This window comes from Biomphalaria glabrata, chromosome 12 (genome assembly GCF_947242115.1).
Source record: "Biomphalaria glabrata chromosome 12, xgBioGlab47.1, whole genome shotgun sequence".
Lineage (NCBI taxonomy): Eukaryota > Metazoa > Mollusca > Gastropoda > Planorbidae > Biomphalaria > Biomphalaria glabrata.
Window position 1 is genome coordinate 2429274 of NC_074722.1, and position 24030 is coordinate 2453303.

The following is a 24030-nucleotide window of genomic DNA, read 5'->3' on the forward strand; positions in this document are numbered from 1 at the left end:
CCTAAGTCTAAGCTAGTAAGCATGTAAGAAACAATTTTGACAGAATTTATTTTCCTGCACTTTTTTTTTTAACTTTTCTTCTCATCATATGACACCAAATTGTATAAGCCGAATTGCGTGTTTATGCCAGGGTCGATTTGTTTATTCTCAATTCCATATGGATAATAAAGATTATTATGTTAGAAACGAACTAGTATTCATTCTCTGCACATGCCAGGGTCGAGTTGCATTGTAGTCCCTTTATCAGTTTCCACCGAGGAATTCTCTGGTGATGTGACAAGTCATCTGCAGCAGTACCGCCCTGTGACAGGCAACGAGGATGATAATTTAAGGGCCTTAAAGGTATCTGTGAGGTCAGTTATTATCCCCTCTGTTGATATAACAATGGGTTATGGGGTAGGCCTATATTGTTATTATGGATAACTTCCATAAACGCTTAATATCTCCAAGCCTAGGTTCCCATATTTATATAAAGATTATTATTATTATAATAAAGAAGTGTAAAAAAATAATCGAATAGAATAGTAGCTATAGGCAGGAAGGTTTACAATTGAAGGTTGGCGTTTTTCTTTTCCTGTATCATCACTGGCTGCACATCCGAATGCCACACATTTGTAGCCTAAAGGAAACACCTTATATATAGGCCTATATATGCTGTCACTGGGTGTCAATATATTATATCAGCCCTGGCATTACATCCTGAATGAAAACATGACATTAAATTACATTTAGTCTTTATAATTAGATTCACAGGTCTTTACGTAAATACGTTTATAATGATGCCTTTATTATCTTATAAAATACAGAAAGATGATTACGTCCTACGCGCCGTGTCTCTAGGTCAATCTAGTCATGCATGCTAATCAATGACTTTACATTCTGCCGTTGTAATGCGGGACATTTTGTTATCTTCTCCCATAAAATACAGACGTTACTTCAGAAAAGAAGATGGTTACGCCAGAAAAACAATTTTTTCTTCTACTTATTTGATATAGATCTAGAACTGTTAAATTCAAAAGTAAAATAAAATAGATGTTAGATTTAGAATCTAGATATTATCTTATCTAGATCTATATATATATCTATATATATCTATATACATACACATAATTCTATGTTTAGGTCTTTTTTTTTTTCTTTATCTAGTATTCTGTAAAAAAAAATCTGGCTAAGACTAGAAGCCTTTCCGGGGACACTTCAAAATGGCTGATGTTTTTGGAGATTTGGATTTATTCTCGGAATTTGATAAAGATAGAGAAGCTAAGAGTAGTTATATTCACTATGAAGAGGACTCGGTCAAGTCTCGAATTGTTTTTGAACATTATGAATCTGAAGAAGAAAGTGAGTCAGAAGATGAATTCGTTGAGCCCATAGACACAAATTGTTCGTCTAGTGCACATGCTGATGCCGATGCTGAAAATGAAAAAGAAAAAGAGCAGCCCTCCATTGCGGAGGCGCAAGAGCAGTCAGAAGCACCGATGGTATTAGAAACACCCACAGAAGCCCAGACCGAACTGACTACTGTAGAAGGTTTGTCATCAGATAAAATAGCATACGAACAGAATTATACAAAAGAAGATGTTGGATCAGATATGACTCAAATGGCTATGAATAGCATGACCATGAACACTATGAATATGGGAATGGGCCTAGGAGATGGAAATGAACATGTAAATATGGCCATGACAACAGATATGACCATGGTAACAGACATGTCATTAACAGATGAAACAAAAATGGAATATTACATGGACCAAGGCTATGAGGGTATGATAATGGATGAAACTTACGGGTATGGCTATGGTATGTATAATGGTTATGAATACAAAAAGCCTGAGGTGGAAATAAAATTATCTCCTGAAGATGAAGCAAAAGCAGCCTGGCTGAATGAGCAGCTGCATGCTGAAGCTGCAGAAGAGGCCAAAAAGCAAGATATATCTGTACAGCAATTAATATATGACAGTATCCTTGTTTATTTATAATAAAATTCTATTGTACTATATTGACTATATTATAGATGACTTTTAACTTTAGTATTAGGATTATTTAAATGGCAGAGCTACTTTCTAAGTTAAAGATTTTTACATTTAAAGTCATAAGATCCTTATAAATTAATTTACTTAGTTAATGATCTAGAAGCAACATTTTTTTTAATGGCTTCTTTGGGGTTTAGAAATCAATTACTTTTAAAATTTTACACATTTACAATTACACACATCAAAATTTTAAAGGTATTTTTCTAATAGACTTTGTCCAAAGCTTGAATTATCTTGTTCATGTAAATGCTATGATTAGTATGATTGTAAATCTCCCAATACCTGTTTTATGTTTAAAATGCCAACAAAAGTAATTTAAACTTGTTTATGTCACTTGCATTAATAATATAAACCTTACACATTTAGTTTTAAAAAAAAGATCTGAAACTGGAATTATCTAAAACTAAAGTGGGCAAAAGTTTGCTATTCCAATTCCATAATAAAAGTATAGTTTTCAAACACAATAAGCCCTTCAATTGAAATAAAGAACATTTTATAAGGTTTTGTCCTATTATATCCTAACCAAGAACATAAAAAGTGATTTAAAATATTTTCTATTAAGCCTGTATGATTGCTGTCCTATTCTTTTTATTAGCCTTAACATTTTCCAGGAAACAAATTTCGTCGTTATGCCAAGATTCTGGATTCTACCAGGTATTTTTATGGCCACATTGACTCAATTGATTTATTAGTCCATGATTAACTACTTTAACTAAAGTATCACATGACATGCATTTATTTGGCTTTCATAATCATTTTATTTGAATTGACACCACACCGCAGCATTTGTTTCTTGTACTCTTTTTCAGTAAACAGTCTGTGATATTGTATAGTCATTTTAAGGTATTATGTTCGGCCTATTAAATATATCAACTTGTTCAGTTAGTCTGGACTTAATGAGAGAAGGTTATACATTTTTTAAACCTTTGAAACAATCTTATGTGAGTAATAATAAAACTTATGGCTGTTCCATTTAAGAAAATATCTAACTTGTAGAGAATCATTAATGGGCTAATTTTCTTTTTTTCTTTGTGTCTGTTTTTGTGTGGCCTAGATATGTTCCAGATGATGACAGTCCTGCGGTACAGCTCCTATTCCATAACAACAATTTTGCTAGAAAGTACCGCCAGCAGATTGAGCAGTTTATTAAAGGTCTTTTGTGGGAAGAATTTCACTTGATGTCGCAAGACTCTTCGTCAGATGTTTTAATTAAGGTATTGCATAGGAGCGAGAGGCATTATTTTCTAACTGAATTGTTTTCAGCCGTACAGTAAACATGCTGTCAGAAAATTTAATGATTTCACAAAAAGGAGATTTCTAAAACTTTATTATTATTATTATAAATATTATTTTTTTAAATATATAATGAGTTATATATATTTTTGTTTCTGACAGCCAAGTTTTCTGTACAAATTATATGGTAATGCTTACATTGTTCAAATTATAATGTAAACTATTTGAAAGGACTTTAAAACTTGACCATTGATAATTACAGCAGTTTGACCTTTAAAACTTGACTTTTGATAATTACAGCAGTTTGAACAATGTAAGCATTTCTTTGGGTATTTTCGCTTGCTAGCTTAGTGATTTTAATTTGCTAGAGTAAAAGTAATTTATTGTGGCAATGTTTAGAGAGAGGTGAATGATGTTACCTGTTACATTAACTGTGCTCATTTTTCTTTTATGTTCAAGACTTTCATAATTGTGACATTATTTGCTTTGCTTGAACATTGAATAATATGGTGGAGAGGTTGAAGGCACCCAAGGAGCAAGCACTTAATATTGACACCCTAAGTTTCATCACCGCAGACTGTAAGCAGTGGTGTGAGAAGCAATCCTCTCCCCCACCGAGTGATGTCACATGTGGGTAGTTAGTCTATACAAACGTAACTATTTCTGTTGCAGGAGTTGCCCATTTTGAGAGGAGGTGAGGGGCATGTGTTATCAGGAGATGGAGGAGAAACGGTTTTGTTTTTTTTGGTGAACTTAAACATTTTGTCTTGTGTTTTTTATCTAGTGCTAAGAGAAATCCATTCTGTTTATTTGTCTCATTTATTCATTAGTCATGTTTGATAGTGGTGGATTCATAGATCACTCACCGGCATAGAGTTTGTTTATTTTTGTGTGTTCAGTAGTTGTGTGTATATATTTTCAGCCTGGCCATCCATCCTGTATTGACATCAATGATAATCTGGAACCAGAAAGTCGAACTGAGAAGATGAGACAAAGACATGGGGTAAGATATTGATTCTGCATAATTAGTTAATTTACCACTCTAAGAGGAGGGGCATTACATGGTGGCAGAGTGGTAAAGTACTTGGCTTCCGAACCGAAGGCGTTTAAGTTTGAATCTTGAAGAAAAGTTGGATCTTTTCTAACTTGGGTGAAGTTGAGAGAGACATGGAGTGACAATTTGGTTCAACATAATTATTTATATTTACTACTCTAAAAGAGGTAGGGGGTAAAGATCGTGCATGGTGTTTGAGTGCTAAAGGCCCCATGTTTGATTCTTGGTGAATACATGGGCTTCTAATATGTGTCTGGGAATTTAAAGGCAGTTGTTGTTCTGACCATTGGGCATCCTTGTTAACTGCCGGCCGTAGAAGCAGATGAGTTTTACACTGTCTCATAAATGGCATGGTCTGAAAGGAGTTACCTTTCTACTTATTTTTATTCTATTTTTTTTTTTTTACAATTTTCTTTGAGATTAGAGAAGTCAAAACAATATCCAATGTCAAGTTCACTTTTTTCTTTCCAACATTCATTCTGAAATGCTCTCTGGTTATTATGTTATTAAGTGTTTGTATTTTCTGTTTCAGATCATTGGTAACAGCCAGTTTCACAAGCAGTTCCTAATAGACTTCCTTGGTTGGCCTTACTCTGAAGCTGAGCCCACCAGATGTAATGTCAACTGGGAAATACCTTTGTATCCTTGTCTATAGTGGCTGTCAATATTTGCTTGTTGTAGCCTCAGTGCTCTCATTGGCTGTCTGTTACAGACATTTATTGAACTACAGCGCTTGCCATGCTTGCAAATATTGATGTTGGCTTGAAAGTGGTGACAGATGTTTTGAATGTGTCACATAAAAAATCTGTAAAGGGGAGGGAGAGGCAAGCGGTGATGGTTTAATCCCAAATTTAAATTGGGTTTATTATTTCAAGAGTTCAGTAAAATATTGTGGTGTTTTGTAACACTCCCTTATGTGACTAGGGGCTGGGCCGCACCACTTGGCTTGTACATTTAACTGTTCAATCCTAAAAAAAAATGTATGTTAAAAGTATGAACCATTTAAAAGACAAAACAATATCTGACACCAGATTCCTTATTAAAAAGACAACTTCTTTGGGCATTTACAAAAAAAAAAGTTGTCATGCCAAAAATAACGCATTCCTTTCAATCTACCACGCCAGTAAATAGGCTTAATGCTTTCATTAATAGTCGTTGGCTTTGACATATAACTAAAGCTGGAACAAAGCCTTTCATTGTAGGATGCTGTGACAGTTCATGTAACCAAATCCTGCCACTCTTTCCTGTCAGCAACTGTTCTTAGCATAATATCAAGAGAGAAGCCAGTCCATTTTTTAATGTTGTCTTTACCAACTTTGATACCATTAATCATGTTAGTAAATTAATATTACTAAATACTGTTATTTATATGAAAGCAAATATTCTTTTTATATATATATATATATATATATATATATATATATATATATATATATATATATATTAATTTGACTTACACTGTTTTAGTTCTCTCTATGCATAACACATAACCTCATACCTAATCCTTAATGTAATGTCAAGATACATGCAAGTTTTTAACGAAGTGTATGCTGACCCATCCAATAAAATGAAAAAAACTGGACCAAAGAGGTAAGCGAATAATTCCAATTACTCTCAACGTCAAAACTTGGTGTTCCAAACAAACTGAGACATTTGTTTTATGTTTTTTATGTTGTTGTTTTTTTATATATCATGTGGACCAAAGTAATTTACTGTGTACAGAAATGTCTATTTGATTAAATTGTGTGAATGTTGTTTGAATTTTTCATCTATACTGTTACAGACCTGCCTACCGTTACGCAAAATGCGTATTCGTTACGCAAAATCTCCCAAAAATGACCGTCAGTACGCAAATACGCATTTAACCCGTCGCGTTACGCATTTCGTATCCTTTTTTCCCCCCTCTCTTGACTAGCTTACGAGCAGTCACGGAGGTCACGCTAAGCCGTCCAGTTGGCGGGGGGGGGGGGGGGGCAGATACACATTGTATCCAGATCTATACGTTGATTGGTTCTTAATAGCAATTAGATTTGGTCTAGAAATGATGAACGCGAGAGTGAGGGAGTGGCGGGTTGGTTCCAGGTTGGTACCGTCAGTTAGCTGATACACCAACGTGACTTTTTTTTTGTAAGTTCATTAGTAGAAATTAATTATGTTGAATCCCTGATTCCCGTATTCATTGTATAGAAATAAATATCGAAGTGCTATCGATTCAAAACACATTGAGGGACATTGTAGATATCTAGTCTAGCTCTAATATATATATATGACAAAATAATGTATCGCGTTACGCATTCTGGTGCCAAAATACGCATTTTGACCATCAGCGTTACGCATTTGGACATTTTTTGGTAGGCAGGTCTGCTGTTATTGTACAGTAGTTACGCTATTGTCAATTGTAGTCAAACTGAATTTCCATTTGATTGGATCAATAAAATTATCTCATCTTAAAAATATTTTTATAATTAGAAAAAGTAAAAATATATTCAAACATTTTCTTTTATTTGATTAATCCTATGAAATATTGGGTACTATAAATAATATAGTTCAAACATTTTCTTATTCGTTTTTAATTGTTTGGGAGATTATGAATAGCTCATTCATTCTTTTGTCAATCATGATATAGTCTCTGAACAAGTGGTTGTTAATTATGACAGATCTGGTTTAGGATATACAATTAATAATAAATCTTGTTTAATTTTTATTACACACACCTATCCCTTATTCTGTTGGACTATTGGGGCACCACACAAGGTTTGTCAACCGTCTTTTTCATTCCTCTCTGTGTTTTACCATGGATAGAACCTCATTCAATGGCAGGCCCTTCCATTCTTTTATGTTGTCTTCCCATTGCTTTTTCTGTCTGCCTCTTCTTCTTTTTTCCTGGTACTTTTCTATGAAGAAAGGCCTTTGCAACCCCTAGGATCTTGTAAATGGCCTAATAATTCTTTTTTCTTTTTTTTTTTTTCTTTTAGTTATCAGGTCCTCGTATAATCTTAATAGAGTAGTCTAAGTATACCGACATGGATAAAGAATATCACAGCTCCCTACATTTTGCTCTTAACTAAAGGATTTACTGTGTTGTGTGAGAGACACTTTTGTGCCACAATTGATTATTCAACTTTGACTTGATCAACATGTATTGCAATTAAGCCTACCAAAATCTAATGGTCTTTGTGATAGGCAAATGATCAACAATAACAGGATGGCTGCCTGGTCGTGCGGTTTGCTCGCTGGACTGTCGTTCGGACTTATAGATGGTCCAGGGTTCAAACCCTGCCCGCTCCCATCCCCCGTTGTCCTGCGGGAGGTTTGGACTAGGAAGTAATTATCTTCAACTCTGAAGGAACATCCGAAATAAGTAAAACATTTTACAACAGGAAAATTTGTTGTTGTTTTTTTTACACATTTGTTCTCAAAATGGCGGAAAGCTTGAGGGAGAGCTAAAGATAACTCATAAAAGCCCTAGGGAACTACAAATAAAACTGCAGATATTTTTAGATCTATTCTTAGATTGCAAAGCATAAATGGGGGCAATGGAAACAATTTGATGTCAGTTAGTAATTGTGATTTATTTGAATACTTTTGCTATGGATGTTTTATTGCAATTAATTTATATTGTGCCCTTTTACCTGAAGTATTTTTTTTTATATATGTTTCAAGCTTGTGATTTTTTTTCAATTTTTCAAAGTGGTTTGAGTTAAATTAATACTTTATCATGGCTGTGCCTGGTTGCTGTGTCACTTGCCTTATGTCTAGAAAATAACTTTGTATTGATGATGGAACATTGGGGATGACAATGTCAATAACCTAGACGGTGATGAAACTAGCAGTGTACATCTCTGATGAGAATGACCTGGTTGTGGCAACATTGTTGAAATGAAATGAGCTACACTGTTCTCTGTTTCATTTATATTTAATTCTATTTTTTCATCCCCATTGGCTCCATATATTTACCCATTTTTTGTGTGTGTTAGTAACCTTTAAAAAAAACAAACAATTATCATTAATTCAATAGGCCCAAGCAAGTTTGCTGGAACTGTGGTGAAGAGAACCACACATTGGTGGATTGTAAACAGCCTAAGGTACAAGCACAGATTGCTATGAATCGCAAAGACTTCATGTCACAGCAGCAACAGAATGAACCAAAGTTCACGTAAGCTCTTTTTCACTAGGTATTCAGTAGCTAATGTTTTGGTGCAGTATCTCAGTGAACTTGAAGTTATAGATCAACTATTTGATCTTAAGTTTGTGGAAGTTTTTTGGGAGGTAACATGCATGATCCATAAATAATTGCTTTTAGTAATATCCACTGTTTTGATGTAATTAATGTGTTACTGGTACAGACTGCCCTAAATTTTCCATTTGAGATTTCTATTGCCAGGTAACAATTTGTCAAAATTTGGATTGATAATTCTAGAGCAATTAAATATGAAATAAATCAATATAAGATAGATGTAACAAAAGCTTTATAAATACTCCATTTCTATGGTTAGCCTTATTATACAGAGTTTTTGTTTAAAAATATTTTTTAAAAGACCCATTTGGTTCGGAAGCTAAGTGCTTTGCCACTTAGCTAACCCACCTCTCATTAGTAAAGTAGTAGTTAGGATTAAATACCTAATTCTATTGCAGTAGGAGGGAATAAAGTAAAGTTCCCCTTTTAGACTTTGTGATCTATTGGTACACAAATGTACAATTATCTTTTGTGTTGTCAAAATGCTTCCACAGGGGACCATCTCGCTACCACCTTGACCCTGAATTGTCATCGAAGTTTACCAAATTCAAGCCTGGAATGATCAGGTAATGTCTTCTTATATTTATCATTAATGATTTTTTACACAACTGACCGGCTTATTGCGATTTATATTCTTATGGGAAAGACAACTCTATAAAATTATGATAGTGCATTTAAAGCTTAGGTATTTGATGTGAGTTCAACTAGTGAGTATTGGAGAATGGTCAAACTTGAGCAACTGGTTTTAAATCTAAAAATATAAACTTTGTGGTGTTCATATCAAGGTATTATTTATCTCACTCTTTAAATTTATTTTTTATGGAATGCTTGGCATTTTCAGACAATGAAGGAAATATCGAAATGTTATGTGTCATAAGAGCTAAGAATAGATATTTGATATATATGCTGTCTAGTTGGATGCAAGATTTTTTTAAAAAAATGACCGCTGAAAGGAGATTGCGAACATTAAGAGACTGCACATATTACTGATGCAATTGTTATCTATGCAGGAAACTAAAAGTAATAGGGAATACATAGATTGTAAACATCTGTCATAATCTTTTTTCTGTGGTTGATTTTAAATGCGTCTTTTGGGGATTCTAATTATACTTTTCAGATAACGATTTATGTTTTCTGTTATAACCCTTTTCAATTTATTAACTCTTTCTCTCCTAATTGATGATACCAACATTGATTTGAACCCAGTAAACTAAATGGAGTTTTAGATTTATAAACATTAATTTGTGCTGAGCATGCATTCTCCTATAATTTGATACCAAATATAACATTTTCTGAAAACAGACAAAAAAGTTATTGAAGTTTAATCTGAACAGGATAGTGAAATACTAATGAGCAAAATGAATAATATTATCGGGATGAGGAAAATAATTACGGAGAGAAAGAGATAAGTAAAGTTTAAAGTCTTCTTATATTCTAATGTTTGATTTTGCTTTCTTCAGTGACAGTCTGAGGGAAGCTTTGGGTCTTGCTGACCACCAACTTCCTCAACACATTTACAAGATGAGACTGTTTGGCTATCCGCCAGGTTGGCTTGCTGAAGCCAGGCAGGTTGAATCTGGAGTCAGCATCTTTGATAAAAATGGACAAGGTGAGTTGCTTCAGATGTTTGGTTGATTAGAATATTAACTCTTTGTCTCTAGAACAACATTGTCTTGGTCAATTTGAAATGGTCGTTTCTGTTGGGTCGCTGTCCCATGGTCGATCCTTTAAATCTCATTTGTTTTGATTCTTAGCTCTAGATATTTATTTTATTGCTCTAAATTTATTCTTTAATAGTTTCCCTTTGTTGAACATCCAGGGGGGGGGGGGAATCGGTAATAAAAAAGTTAGACTTGATTTAGATCTAGAATGTAAAATCTGGATCTAGATTCAACTTTTCTAGTTTTACAAATTCTAGATTAGATCTTGAATAGATGCTCAAGTAGAACATTAATAAGTAGGCCAGGTTTTTGCTTTGTGTTTCAATTATAAATCTGATTTAGCTGTCATTATGCTCCTAAGGGTACTAATTGCCTAGGCCGTGTAGTTTGTCAGCTGGAGATGAGCCAAAGTGAAATTGGAAAAAAAAAACATCAGTGCAATGAAAACAACTAAAGAATTCTAAATAAAATGAACTCTTTTGATTTTAGGTTAAAGTATTTCTGCATATTTTTTTTATTGGAAGGGGTATTTGGAATTTCCAACCTGTCTTCACAGCTCCATAAAGAATAAAGACAAGCAAAAACATAGAACTATTCTTAAATAATAACCTGTACTTGTCCACTAGTGGCTATTTATATGCTAGTAGCTATACAACTGACATTGAAACTGTACAAAAACTTTTTCTACATTTTTACATTTCTTTTCTTCCACATTTGATAGTTACTTTAATAACTGGGGAATGTTTGGAAGATGGTGAATTAGATGAGGACAAGAATCAAGAGAAAATGGGTAAGTTGATTTATCAGCTACTTTTACCTTTTTTAAAAAAATTTTATGTCACATATTCTAACCAAATATTAATTGTATTATAATACGTTGTTAAATATTAATTGTATTATAATACGTTGTTAAATATTAATTGTATTATAATATGTTGTTTTTGTTTTTTTTTAACATCTAGAATATGATGTAAACAAGATCATTGAATACCCTGGATTCACAGTTGCCATACCAGCTGGTTTCGAGGATGTAAGTTTTTCTATTATTTGTGAATGTTTTGTTGTTGTTTTTTGTTTTACTTTCTATTATTAATTTTCTTAGATTGTATGGTACATTAAAATGTTACTTATGAAAAAGATCCCAACATCTGTGTGTCTGTCTAGTCATTCAATGAACTGCTCTGTGTTTTGTATCTGTTCTCTTTTCTAGAATGTTGTTGTTTTTAATTAAAAAAAAGAGTCCATGAAATTATAACATGTTTCCAATAAGGATCCGTAAAGCAGACTTAGTATTAATGAGTTTTGTTTGAATCCACCAGGAGTATGCTACATATCAGATGCCACCCATACAACAGCACCAGCTTAAAGAGACACTTTTAGCACAGTCAAACACAGAAAAGGTAAGCACTCTATTAAGTAGCTTCAAATTCTTGTTCACAATAAAGGAGAGGGAGATCTATTCAAAGTATTTTTTTATTTTCCTTTTTTTTTTAAATGTCCAATCATTCAAATTGATTTACGAAATTGAAATGAATAGGAAGAAAATCAGGTCATATGGAAAATGAATTAGTTGTTTTTGAAATTGTTAAAAGTTGTGCATGCTACTAAAACATTTGTGTAAATGTCTACATTTGAATTTTGTATATTTTGACATGCAAATAGATTTTCTTTTTTAAGTCTAAAAAAAAAAACAAAGTGCTCAATACAAGTTTCTTTTTCTTTGTCAGACTTCAAGCAGGAAACGAAAGAGAGAGAAAGAGGAAGATAAAGAAGATGCCATAAAGAAGTTAAAGAATGATTACGGTGGAGTGGAGGAAGGTGAGACAATTTTATCTGAGTTGGGAAATGATAAGCATTAGTTGTTGGGATATTGTTGTTTAATGTCTTGAGTCTTTTTTTTATTGAACCTTACATTGCTCTCACAGACATTGCTTAGTTCATTGTTCATTCTTCTGATAAGGATCTAAATGATCTGCTTTTGTTACTGATTTGTTTGTTTCACTTTCAGAAGATGGAGAGAGCAAATCTGAAAGTGAATCAGCAGGTGAACAGATGAGTTCCTCAGACATCCCTGTCACGCCCAAACCTATGTTCAGATCCTCTTCAACAATTTCTCTCAGTAAAGATTTTGGTACTCCAATTTTGGTAAGTCCCGACCAACATGCTTAGCATGCTCAAATTATAATCTAAAAGCTAAAAGAATCTTTAGTTAGTAGAATGTTTATTCACTATCACCTATCCCTTAGACATACATATCATGCTAAAAATGAATATTACACTAGGAGATTTTGCATTAGTTACTATATAAAATACTGATTAATTCTTCAACATTATTATGTTTGGATGAAAATAAAATCTAAAAGGCACAACTTCTTTTGGACCTTTGTAAAAAGTTCACTCAGTGGCCATGATTAAAGGAAAGACCCTTCCTTCTTGGGCTCAATAATTTAAATCACTCTGTGTTTGGGTCACACTATTTTCAAGTCTGTCCTCTTGAGCTCTCTTTCACTTCACATTTATCACACCTTATCAGAACCTCATAGTGACATGCTAATGACTTGCACTGAAAACCGTACCGAGAGCATGAGAAAAAAACTCTGGGGATGAAGCTGAAGCTGTAGAGAGAGGACATATATGAGATAGGGTATTTTGAGACTGAACATTACTTGTGACAGTAATCATATTTGGATATATTCTGTGATGACTTTTTGTTTGGGCATCGACATATGGCTGGATGTTATTATTATTCTTGATTCCTTATGTTCATTAAATCACGTCTGCTTATATTGGACTTTGTTGTTGAGTAGTAAACAATTTATTATATATGTAAGTTAATCACAGTCCAAGCTTCACTCCACGCACCTGAAAGTGGATGATTATATACACAAAGACAAACACATGGCAAACAAACCCATGCTAACTTCAACCAGTAAAGACATTGCATTATTACATTAAGCAAATGGATGTTGCATTATAGTGTCCAGTATAGATGTTACACACCTTAAGGATTCTTATTCCTCTAATGTTGCCAGCATTGATGGATGAACCACCAGATCAGTTGTCTAAGGAACAAAATTGTTGGACTAGGCCCCTCTTTTTTTTTTACTATAGTGATATTTCATAGCAATGGCTGGAAAAGGGCCATGACATCAATTTGCAAATTATACCGAACCGTGTATACAGATGACCATGTAGTTCTTATAGAATGAAATTTCTGTCCTAGTGTCTAGGGAATGAGATAGATTGTTTGAAATATAAATGTTTACACATTTTTTGTTTGTTTTTGACAGGTACGAGAGAAGATTCACCTTCCAGATGCAGCCAAATTTGGTAAAAATATTGAAGAGCATATACCATTTGAAAATTTGCCCAACTCCACAGGAATATTTGATAAAATGAAAGACCTTTTAGAAGTGGTCAGAAAAAAGATCAAGAAATAACCAGAACTCTTTTTGTACTTTTAGTTGTTTTTTGTTTATATAAATTGCTTGTATAGAACTGATACTTATTTTGTGGCCACTGTCTTACAGAAAGGGTTGTACTGAAACAAATTTTGTTTGTTAGATGCTACCAATGTGAACTTAAGTGGTATTCATGTAAACCAGTTATTTCCACCCAACATTGTAAATGGACTTGTTTCTTAGAATACAGTATATGTAGGATCACTTTGCCTTGAAGTGTTGACATTTTGAATTCAAATAAACAAAAATATATATATGTGTCTAGTATTGTTCAGATTTAGCAACAATTCACTTTAGCAATTGGTTGATATTGATTGAACTACCAGTCCAGTGTTTGGAAGAAAAGTCTAGCTTGCATTTCGGTAATATGAAAGTTTCATGAATACACAATCATTTTATTCTTTGACTCTGGATATATGTTTGGATATATGTTTGAACACAGACAAGTATTTAAATTAGATTGACCCTTTTTTTTTTCTTGTGTAATGTATGGTCTAAGTAATTCTGTATATTAATAAGTCTATTTAGAAGTTGTCATTTTTGTGTTACAACCCAATGAAAATACTTATGGCTCTGGCAGTTGAAACATTTCAACTAAACAGTTTATTTCTTCAATTCTTCTTTCCACTGACCAAAGTTACTTAATGTGTGTTAAGGAAAAAGTTTTTATAGAATATTCCCTTTCTACTGAGCTGAATTGATGATGAAATGTGTGCGTGTCAACTGATGTAATTATTATTGTCCAGCGTATTGAACAACCCATTTTGTGTTTGTGCAAGATTCCATCTTTTGGTTGACACAATTGTACAGATTTGTTTTTTATATAAGCCATCTTGGTATTACTAGCATTAGTAAATTACCACTATTATGTACAGATATGGCTGAAATTATTTATTTTTTTTAATCCATTTAATGTTAGTGTCACACTGGAGTTCAAGATATTTTAATATCTTTGAGAAATAGTTTCAGCATTTTTGCGTATTAATGTTAAAGATCACCATTCTGTCTACGTCACCTGCATTGCAAATTGCTCATTGACTGCCAAATGTTACACCAATCCCTATTCAGCCCACAATCTCTGGCGAGCGCATAACAACAGCTGTGAACACTATTGATTTTTGTATCTAGCAGAGGCAATGCTCATTTTGTGCGTTTGTACATTACACTAACATTAGATGCTGCAAACATCATCATGTTAGTTGGACCTGATGCAATGGCCATAGAAAAATTGTCACCCTGTGTTTGTCCATTGACTTTGATTCAGTGTAGGTCAAGCAATAGTGTCAAAACAAAATTTGTTTCAACAAACTGTAAGACTTAATCTTCACTCTGATGTAAACTTGAGTTCATGTATTACACTGTTGTTATTGTATGCTAACTTTTTTTTTTCAAATAAAGTGTTGCCTGATTCTTAGTAAATGGGGTTCAATTCTTTTTTTATACCAGTTCTAGAAAAAAAACTTTAAAGAGCTGTGGTCACAAATATTCAGTCTACTGTAGTCAGTTGTTACAATTTGGACTGTTATAGTAGTGATTCTCAAACTGTTCATCACAAAAAAAATAAAAATAATTTTAGTTATAACAAAATGAGCTGAGGACACATTTCTTTTTGTTATTCCTTTTTAATATTTCTGTGTAGGTTTACTATTGACTTGAATTGTAATATTGAAAGAACAGAACATAAAATTATATACACATTGTGCATCAAATAAAAGTTAGTTGTTTGTTTTTTTTTGTCAGCATCAGAAAACTACTAGTAAGGAAAACTGACCAGATTTAGCAACACAAGACTTGATTGTTTACAATTTTATTTATAGTTTAAAAAAAAAACTTATTTACACATTAACATATGGTACAAAAATAAAATGTCTTAGTCAACTTTGTGGAGACATTACATTTTATACAATGAACCACAAGGGCCAGAATGATGTTTTTTTAAATCCAATACCCCCAATGTAATATACCAAATGTAAAAGTATTAAAACAATTAGATGAAACCTTAATAAATAAAAAATAATAAAGATTGTATACTTTAATTGGTCGTCTTTGTATAGAGCAAAACCAACGGCATCTATCAACTCTGACACACCAGAATGGCACAAGAAGAGCACAGCTTTGATTGCTACCTCAATGGCACAAGAGCTACTAGTATAATAAATGGCAGCCATTGTTAAAACAATAAAAATAAATGAGATTTTGTAGTCAATTGAACAAGGACAAGAGTTCCCACAGCACAAGAATAAGTTACAACTACTTACTGGAAGTGTAATGATAGTACGCATTATCAACACTTTTCAAAAACATTGTCTTTCTGAGATATATACAGCAAAGAAATGTCTTGGAATGACAAGAGGGGCATTAATAAGAAGAGAAATTAGTTAATTATGCTAATGTCCCTAAAAAAAAAAATAAAATACGAAATTCGAATTTAAATATCCATCACCACAAAGAAACAAAGTTGGAGCTTCTTACTAACAGATTCCGTTCTATCCATCAAAAGAGTTACTGACTTAGAAAAAAAAAACCTGCTGCAATGTCAAACTGGAGGCATTTAAAAAATTGGTATTCAAAATATAAAATAAATAAGCTGGCATTCGGTACAGTAATCCAAAGGATTAAACTATTATAAATCAATGTTTGTAATTAGAACTATTCACCATGAAGAAATGGTTTTCCTCCTTAAGATCTTTTAGCTTGACTGCAGCGTCTTGAAAAGAATGAGAAATCCCTCACAGCCACCAGGAAAACAAATTGTTTGATTCCTTTAGTTAACAGATGGAGCAGGGGGAGGAGTTGAACCGCCCTGAAATACAAAAGTAGGACTCAATTAAGTCTTGTTAGTTTACAGATGTTGAGGTGGTCATGTGCTTCGCTTCTGAACCCGGGGTCCTGGCTTGAATCTCAGTGAAGACTGGGGAATTTCTAGATCTTTAGGGCGCCTCTGAGACCACCCAGGTCTAATGGGTACCTGATATTAGTTGGGTAAATGTAAAGGCAATTGGTTGTTGTGCCACAGGACACCCTCGTTAACTGTAGGCCACATAAACAAATGACCTTTGCATCACCTGCCCTATAGAATGCAGGGTCTGAAATGGGAACTTTACTTTTTACTTAGTTAACAGATGGAGCAGGGGTAGAAGAATACAATACAAATGTATGACATACTCAATTAACTCTTTCTCTCCGTTATTATTTGACACGTTCTGATGGAATCAACATTGGTATCGTCAGTTAGGAGAGAAAGAGTTAATGAAGTCTTGAGTTTCCCTAATCACATAATAAGGAATTATAAAGAAGGAAGAATGCAGCCTTTCATATGGATATGCAGACCCAAGTTTGACCTACACATTTTGTCATGATATTAGTTCCCCTTTCAGACCTTCTGGTCTATAGGGCAGATGATGTTAAGGTCATTTGTTTCTGTGGCCTACGGTTAACAAGGGTGTCATGTGGCCAGCAAAACGACCAACCGCCTTTACTTTTCCCCAACTAATGTCAAGTACCCATTAGAGCTGGGTGGACTCAGAAGTACCCAAAGATCCCAAAATTAAAAATCCCAGTCTTCAGCAGGATTTGAACCCAAGACCCAGGTTCAGAAGCCAAGCGATTTACCTCTCAGCCACTGCGCCTCATAAATATGATATTATACACTGACAAAGCTTTTTGTCTTTTGTGTCTGTTGTCAGGTACTATGTTAAGAAATTAATTACAATTGATAACTAAACTTCTGGACAGCCGAGTGGCAATTTTACATGAAATGTTCACCCAACTCTCATGGGTATCTGACATCAAGGTGGTGCGTCACTGTGCTGGCCACATGACACCCTCATTAACAGATGGGTTGTACACATCAGTCTCAGAAAATTGCAAGGTCTAAAGTGGTACTATTACTTTAAAAATATACACTATAAAAATAATAGAATTATCTATTCTTAAAAAATCATACTAGAATGTGTTAATGCATTGGTAATGTCATAGAGAATCTAAGTTTTGCTACACAAAGAAATTGTTTGAAAAACAATAAAAACCTTAATTTTTATTTTAAAAATTGTACAAACAACATGATAGCATTAAAATGATTTTTAACAAATGCTAGCTTCCATTATTTGACTACGAAAAATGTCCCCTTTAAACCAAAATGAGAACATTTTTGATGCCTCGATTTCATTGGATCTTAACTTACCCCAGAAGGAGCAGGCTTTCCATCCCCCCTCAGCCTCAGTGTCTTAGGCCTCAACAAGAACAGCAGAGTGGCTACTACAAACCAGCCTAACATCAGGAGCATGTACCCTTCGGCACAGTTTGGTGCCTGGGGTGAGGTTGGTACTGAAAAGGTTAGGTACAATAAATGATCTGTGTGAACATTTGAAGGGTTGAGACGAACAGAGATATTGCAAAAAGAATAGGAACACAAAATGTTTTACAATGAGTTACGACAAGGTTCATATTTTTAAGCTTGAAATGCATGAAACAGTACACCTCTTTAGCTTCCTTAAATGTGTTCCAAATAAATGTTTGGATGTGTATGGGATTGAAGATGTAACCATTATTAGTTGACAGTTGTCAACTGCTAGCTTGCATGCCTAATATTACAAAACTAGCTTAGTAATAGTTGTTATGACATGATTAGAATTTAGTATTTGTTTCGGGAATAAGGGGAAAGTTTTACTTAGCGACAAGTGACGTGACAGATCTTTAAAAAACAGGAACTCTCTAGGCAACGCTTTAGAATCAAGACGTTTTCTTATTTACAGTAAGAATAAGATGAATTATATAGACGGCCAGTAATAGAGGACATCGGGCGATTCCCATATTAAGTATTAAAAGTGTTTGTCGTTTCAACACCGGCGTCGACTTTATTTATCGATTGTTGGCCTTTCGTCTGTGTTATCTGTTACAGTATTGAGTTCAGGGTTACCTCCAGTTGGACTTAGTTACATTTTCAAGTACTAAACACTGCGGAAGAGCATAACATAATACATATTTCAGCAGAACAATCTGCCCCTGTCAAGTAGTTGTGTAAGGTCCCCCATGGGAGTGTGTGTGAGAGAGAATTGCATTGATTGAAAAAAAAATATTCTCATGGACATTACTATTGTAATCCAAGTTATGGTTTGGATGTGTATGTGTAATGAAGATGCAACCATTTTTAGTTGACAGTTGACAACTGCTAGCTTATATGCCTATTATTACAAAACTAGCTTAGTAAAACTACATTTAGCAGAGCATTAAACTCAAACCCAGAGTCCAAATGCTTAACTATAATTACTAGTAATAGTTACATCTTCAATACCCAAACACACCCAAGCCTTAATTTGGAACACAATTAAGGAAGCCAGAGAGGTGTAGTATTTCATACATTTCAACTAGTATTGAAGTACAAAACTATTTTTCTTGAAACTAAGGAGTATTAACTTATAGTACAAGACTCAAGTATCTAAGTCATCTGATAACGGTGACCGGTCATTTCATCCCCTGGTCACTTCATTCCCGATCATTTCATCCCCAATTAAATATTTTATATATAAATATGATTATGAAGAATGCTTTTTGACATTTTATGACTTGTTACTAATACGTTTATAGAGTTTCCTCTTCCACTTTGTTTTCTTAATGAGAAATCTTATTGTAAATCTGGGTGTATACTTAGCTATAGCACTTCTAATGGATGTGGGGGTTGTAATATCATAATATTTTCCAGATCGAAGGCCAAGTAAAAAATCATTTGAGAGATAGAAGTGCGATTAGAATAATTATGATCATGCCGCTGATAACTTATCATCAAAGACCAAGTTGTGGTGCAAGTAGTGGAAATCTTTTGAGAGATAGAAGTGCGATTACAATAATTATGACCGTGCCACTGATAACTTATCATCAAAGGCCAAAGTATGGTGAAAGTACGACCATGTTTTCACTTTATTTTATTTTTCAATCGCTCTTTCTTGAAAATGGGTGCGCCATTTTTAGCCTTGAAATAAGGTTTTATTTTTTTCTAATAAAGACGGAGTTCACCCATCCTCGTGATATCATGTTGCCTGTATAAGTTTTGTTTTAATTCCATTAAACATTAACGTGTTACAATTTTGTCATTTAAATAAAATATGAATACATTAAATATTCCTCATTTCATGATTTTTTAAATTACAATTTGTTAGATAAAAATGATCAGTTGATGAAAATATCAGGGGATGAAATGACCAGGTATGAAGTGACCAGTAGATGAAATGACCGGGTATGAAGTGACCAGTAGATGAAATGACCGGGGATGAAGTGACCAGGGGATGAAATGACAGTGAACCCTGATTACACCATCTAATAGTATAACAGAGTATGAACACTATGGTCGTCTTATCTCTAGCTAAAAATAACTATATTTTATGCAATCAATTCATCTAACACTATTTCTCTTGCTAAATGTTAAAATGTACTTACAGTTGTCACAGCCATTGTCAGTGCAAACATTCTGGGAGTCTCGCAACTGTAAAATATAAAGCATTATAATGTTAATCATAGCATTCAAATCTCTTAACTGAGCCTATAGTATTCATATTTACAAGACCTACAGTTTAATCTTCCTAAACAAAGCTTCCTAGTCAGATTTGACTTTCTCAATATAATTGTACATATCCACTAATGTTTAGCCCATACTTGGGCTTAGTCTAATCACTAATCTCATTTGTGGCATCCATTACAGCACAAGCCTCTTAACCAAATAGATCAGATTAAGTTATCATCACATAATTTATGTAAGGAAAAAAAAAACATACAGAAAATGAAAATCTGTCAAGCAACCTATTAAAGAACTATTCACATGGAACAGACCAAGAGTGTAAAAGTTTGTCATCAGATTTAGTAAGAAAATGGAGAAAAAAAAAAAGGGGGCAGCTTCTAGAAGTGATCAGAGCAAAGTATGACAATGAAAGAAAATTTAAAAAAAAAAAAAAAAAAAACATTAAAAAAAATGACAATACCTACATTATTAAACTTAAAATATAATCTAATAATTAACACAAAAAAAAATATATATATTTAATTCAATTCGGGTATCCAACCAGTGACACCATCAGTTGCTTGAATATACAATTTATCTGATTCGGCCAGCGGGCAAGGCATACTTGTGTGATTATTTATTGGTGTGTTCATTATATGAACATCTAGTTCTAACACTAGAAAGTTCTGATTTAGATCTAGTCTAGATATAGAATAATCTAGGTTACCCCAGACTTGCTGATCTCCGTCTCGACAGGTCTGGGAAACCCAAAATTCTCGACCTGTATGGCGACATTTATGCACTACGCAAGACAGCAGGGTTTCTGTCCAGGGCTTTTGCAAGAGAGGATTTGACCCTCTCAAGCCCTCACTCTAATGGAGTTTGATGATGAGGTTATCTATGTTAGATTTATGTAAAAATATCTGTTAGATTTATGTAAAAATATTGAATAATTCCAATGATAGGCCTTTAAATCTAGAATTAGAAGACAATTCATGAGCAAAATAATCCTAAATATTAATTTATGTACTATATCAACAATGCCTTACATTCAGAAATTCCCGAATATGATAGTCCTTTCAAAACTGATGTTGGATCTAGACCTAGATTTGGTCTCTAGCCAAATTGACATTTAATTATTTTTTACTTTGAGAAATTATAAAGTTCAAACTAGAGTTTTCCCCTTTTCTCAGCGATGTACATCAAATGTTAAATTTCTAGGAAAATCGTTAGAGCAGTATTCGAGAATCGCGACCACCCAGGCTCCATGAAGAAGTGACTTGAATAGAGGTACTGTAAAAATACTGGCTTAAGCTTATGCCCAGGACACTTGTGGTAGTCTAATAGAGAGAAAGAATAAAGTTTGACTAGATCCTTTTCAGACGATTTTAAACAAATATTTTCTGGCATAAGCCTCATCCTCTTTAACTAGAAGATTCATTACTTGTACATACCAAATTCAAGAGTCGACGCATTACATTTTCATGTTGAAATGCATCAATACATTCACAGGGATCAAACTCAGCCATCTCTGTCACTTGAATGTGGTTTGATTACTTGTGAGCTGTAGAAAAATTACATAGTTTATTCATAGGAAGTAAAGCTGTTAAGCTATTTCTAATTAATTATTAATCTTAAGCGGGTCGCGGTGGCAGAGTAGTTAGGCACTTGGCTTTTGAACCATTGTATCCTGAATTCGAATATCGGCTGCGACTGGAATTTTGAATTTTGGGATTTTTCGGGTACCCCTGAGTCCACCTAACTCTAATGAGTACCTGACTTTAGTTGGGGAAAGTAAAGGAGGTTGGTTGTTGTACTGGCCACATGACACCACGCTAGTTAACCGTTGGCCAAAGAAACAGATGACCTGAACATCATCTGCCCTATAGATCTCTAGGCATGAAAGAGGAACTTTACTTTTTTTATATTAATCTAAAGTATTGAACTTTGTGTTACTATTATTATTATATTTTTACTTCAAGCATAATTTTAAATCTAACAAGTATGGATGTAACAGATAATCTTTTGTTATTCATGTTTTTAGCAGTGTTGATTCTTTTTTTTTTATTGTGCCAAATTGTTGATTAAAAAAAAAACAGGACAAGAAACTTTTTAAAAAAATAATTCAGTAATGTTTTGACCAAAAAAAGATATTATATATGTATATAATATATCAACGTAAAAGAGTGATGCTCCTCTTTGGACACTAGCACATAATATATAAACACTTTAAACAGCAACAACGGTATAGATGGACCTGGCCATGTTTTGATGGTCCAGGGTTTGCACCCTGCACACCCCTATCCTGAATCCTGAGGGAGGTTTGAATTAAAAAAGAACACCCGAAAACAAACAAATAGCATTACCAGAAAAACAAAAATGGTTAACTTGACCAACTTACTGACTAACCTATCAGTAGTTCTACCCCTAAGGCCTAATTGACCTTAACTATTGTCTGTTGCTATTAAATATTATTAATTAATAATGATAAAAAACTAACTTGACTAACTTTATTCAACTATTCTATGTCTATATTATTTTATTATGTATAGTGTCAGTGACAGTATACTCAGTATAGATCTAATTATATTAGATTTTTATATCTATTACTATTATTATTATATAAGAATGCTATTCTAGATCTAAGCAAGTTAGTAGTGAGATATAGTTCTAGTCTAATTCTTCTATAGTTATTATTATTATATTATACTCTAAACTAGGCATAATCTACAATCTAGATGGGTAATAATAGTAGATATTATAAGTGTATACTGCCTGGCCAATCAAGTTCTTTTAGTTTCAGTGGTCCAACAGTAGCCTATAGGCTCATGACATATATATATATATATATATATATATATATATATATATATATATATATATATATATATATATATATATATATATATATATATATATATATATATATATAATATATATTATATATATGTTGCTATATGATAAACCTGCACCCAAAAGCAGTACCATCATTTAGAATCTAGTCTCTAGAAATCTAATCTATCTTATCTTGTGACGTTACACCAACTAAACCTAATTAATTCAGTATAATCAAGCCTACGCCCTAGTGCCCTATACAGGTATTACAGGCTAATGCCCCTACTGGCCAACTCACAAACCAAACTTGACTACCGATTTCTATAGTCTATAATTGTATAATTATATTATATTCTAGATTATAATATACTAATACATTTTAATAATATAGCATAGGCATAGAGAGTATGCCTGGCATACTCATAGAGGTATTATTATACAAGACTAGATCTATATATTTATTTAAATTTATTATTTTTAATTTTAACTCTCACACTAGACTACTAGTCACACTAGTGACACTACTACTACTAGTACTGAGACCAGAGAATTTCTAAAACTAGACTCTAGAGTAGTCTAGAGTAGAGTTAGAGACTAGAGTTAGAGAGATAATGATAATGATTATCATTATCATCATTATGATAAGATAAAGATCTCTCTAGTATCTCTACGCTAGACTCTAGACTCTAGACTGTCTTGTGTCTAGAGTACTAGAGTTCAGTTACTGAGTCTAGAGTCTACTTAACTAGTCTAGTGTAACTAGACTGTGACTGTCACTTAGATATCTGATCTACTAGTCTTAGACCTAAATTTAATTTGATCAAAATAAAAGGTAAACTAGCAAGTAAGACTAACAACCACTTACATTCGCTGTCTATTCCTAAATCCAGTCTAGAGGTCTAGTTACTAAAGTTAGTAAACAATGATAGGATGTGTTCCGGAAGTCTTAATTAACACGTCATCTGACATGCGCGTCTCCAAAAAATGCGGATGTAACTGTGGACTAAAATGAATGGATCAACG

At 33.4% G+C, this 24030-nt stretch overlaps 2 protein-coding genes across 2 annotated transcripts; one reads left to right on the forward strand and one right to left on the reverse strand.

The window, feature by feature from the left end:
* Positions 1 to 1161: 1161 nt before the first annotated feature.
* Positions 1162 to 16096, forward strand: LOC106064613 (zinc finger CCHC domain-containing protein 8-like). The gene is made up of 15 exons (XM_056005487.1): positions 1162 to 1962; positions 2648 to 2690; positions 3091 to 3250; positions 4192 to 4272; positions 4856 to 4962; positions 5845 to 5913; positions 8342 to 8479; positions 9055 to 9126; positions 10021 to 10169; positions 10943 to 11011; positions 11184 to 11251; positions 11541 to 11621; positions 11949 to 12039; positions 12230 to 12366; positions 13512 to 16096. Exons 1-15 carry the CDS (start codon positions 1203 to 1205, stop codon positions 13659 to 13661), a joined length of 2175 nt encoding a protein of 724 aa, XP_055861462.1. The 5' UTR covers positions 1162 to 1202; the 3' UTR covers positions 13662 to 16096.
* Positions 15474 to 24026, reverse strand: LOC106055872 (small integral membrane protein 14-like). Its single transcript, XM_056005488.1, has 5 exons — positions 23873 to 24026; positions 21627 to 21736; positions 20115 to 20160; positions 17866 to 18008; positions 15474 to 16485 (listed from the first exon to the last, which is right to left on the reverse strand). Exons 2-5 carry the CDS (start codon positions 21699 to 21701, stop codon positions 16447 to 16449), a joined length of 303 nt encoding a protein of 100 aa, XP_055861463.1. The 5' UTR covers positions 21702 to 21736; positions 23873 to 24026; the 3' UTR covers positions 15474 to 16446.
* Positions 24027 to 24030: the final 4 nt, after the last annotated feature.

Coding starts and splice junctions, on each gene's coding strand:
- LOC106055872 (XM_056005488.1), bottom strand. CDS start 21,701: ATGGCTGAGTTTGATCCCTGTGAATGTATTGATGCATTTCAACATGAA. Junction 18,009..20,114: donor TGACAATGGCTGTGACAACT/GTAAGTACATTT, acceptor TAACCTTTTCAG/TACCAACCTCACCCCAGGCA. Junction 16,486..17,865: donor GAAAGCCTGCTCCTTCTGGG/GTAAGTTAAGAT, acceptor TTTGTATTTCAG/GGCGGTTCAACTCCTCCCCC.
- LOC106064613 (XM_056005487.1), top strand. CDS start 1,203: ATGGCTGATGTTTTTGGAGATTTGGATTTATTCTCGGAATTTGATAAA. Junction 11,252..11,540: donor TACCAGCTGGTTTCGAGGAT/GTAAGTTTTTCT, acceptor TGAATCCACCAG/GAGTATGCTACATATCAGAT. Junction 12,367..13,511: donor ATTTTGGTACTCCAATTTTG/GTAAGTCCCGAC, acceptor TGTTTTTGACAG/GTACGAGAGAAGATTCACCT.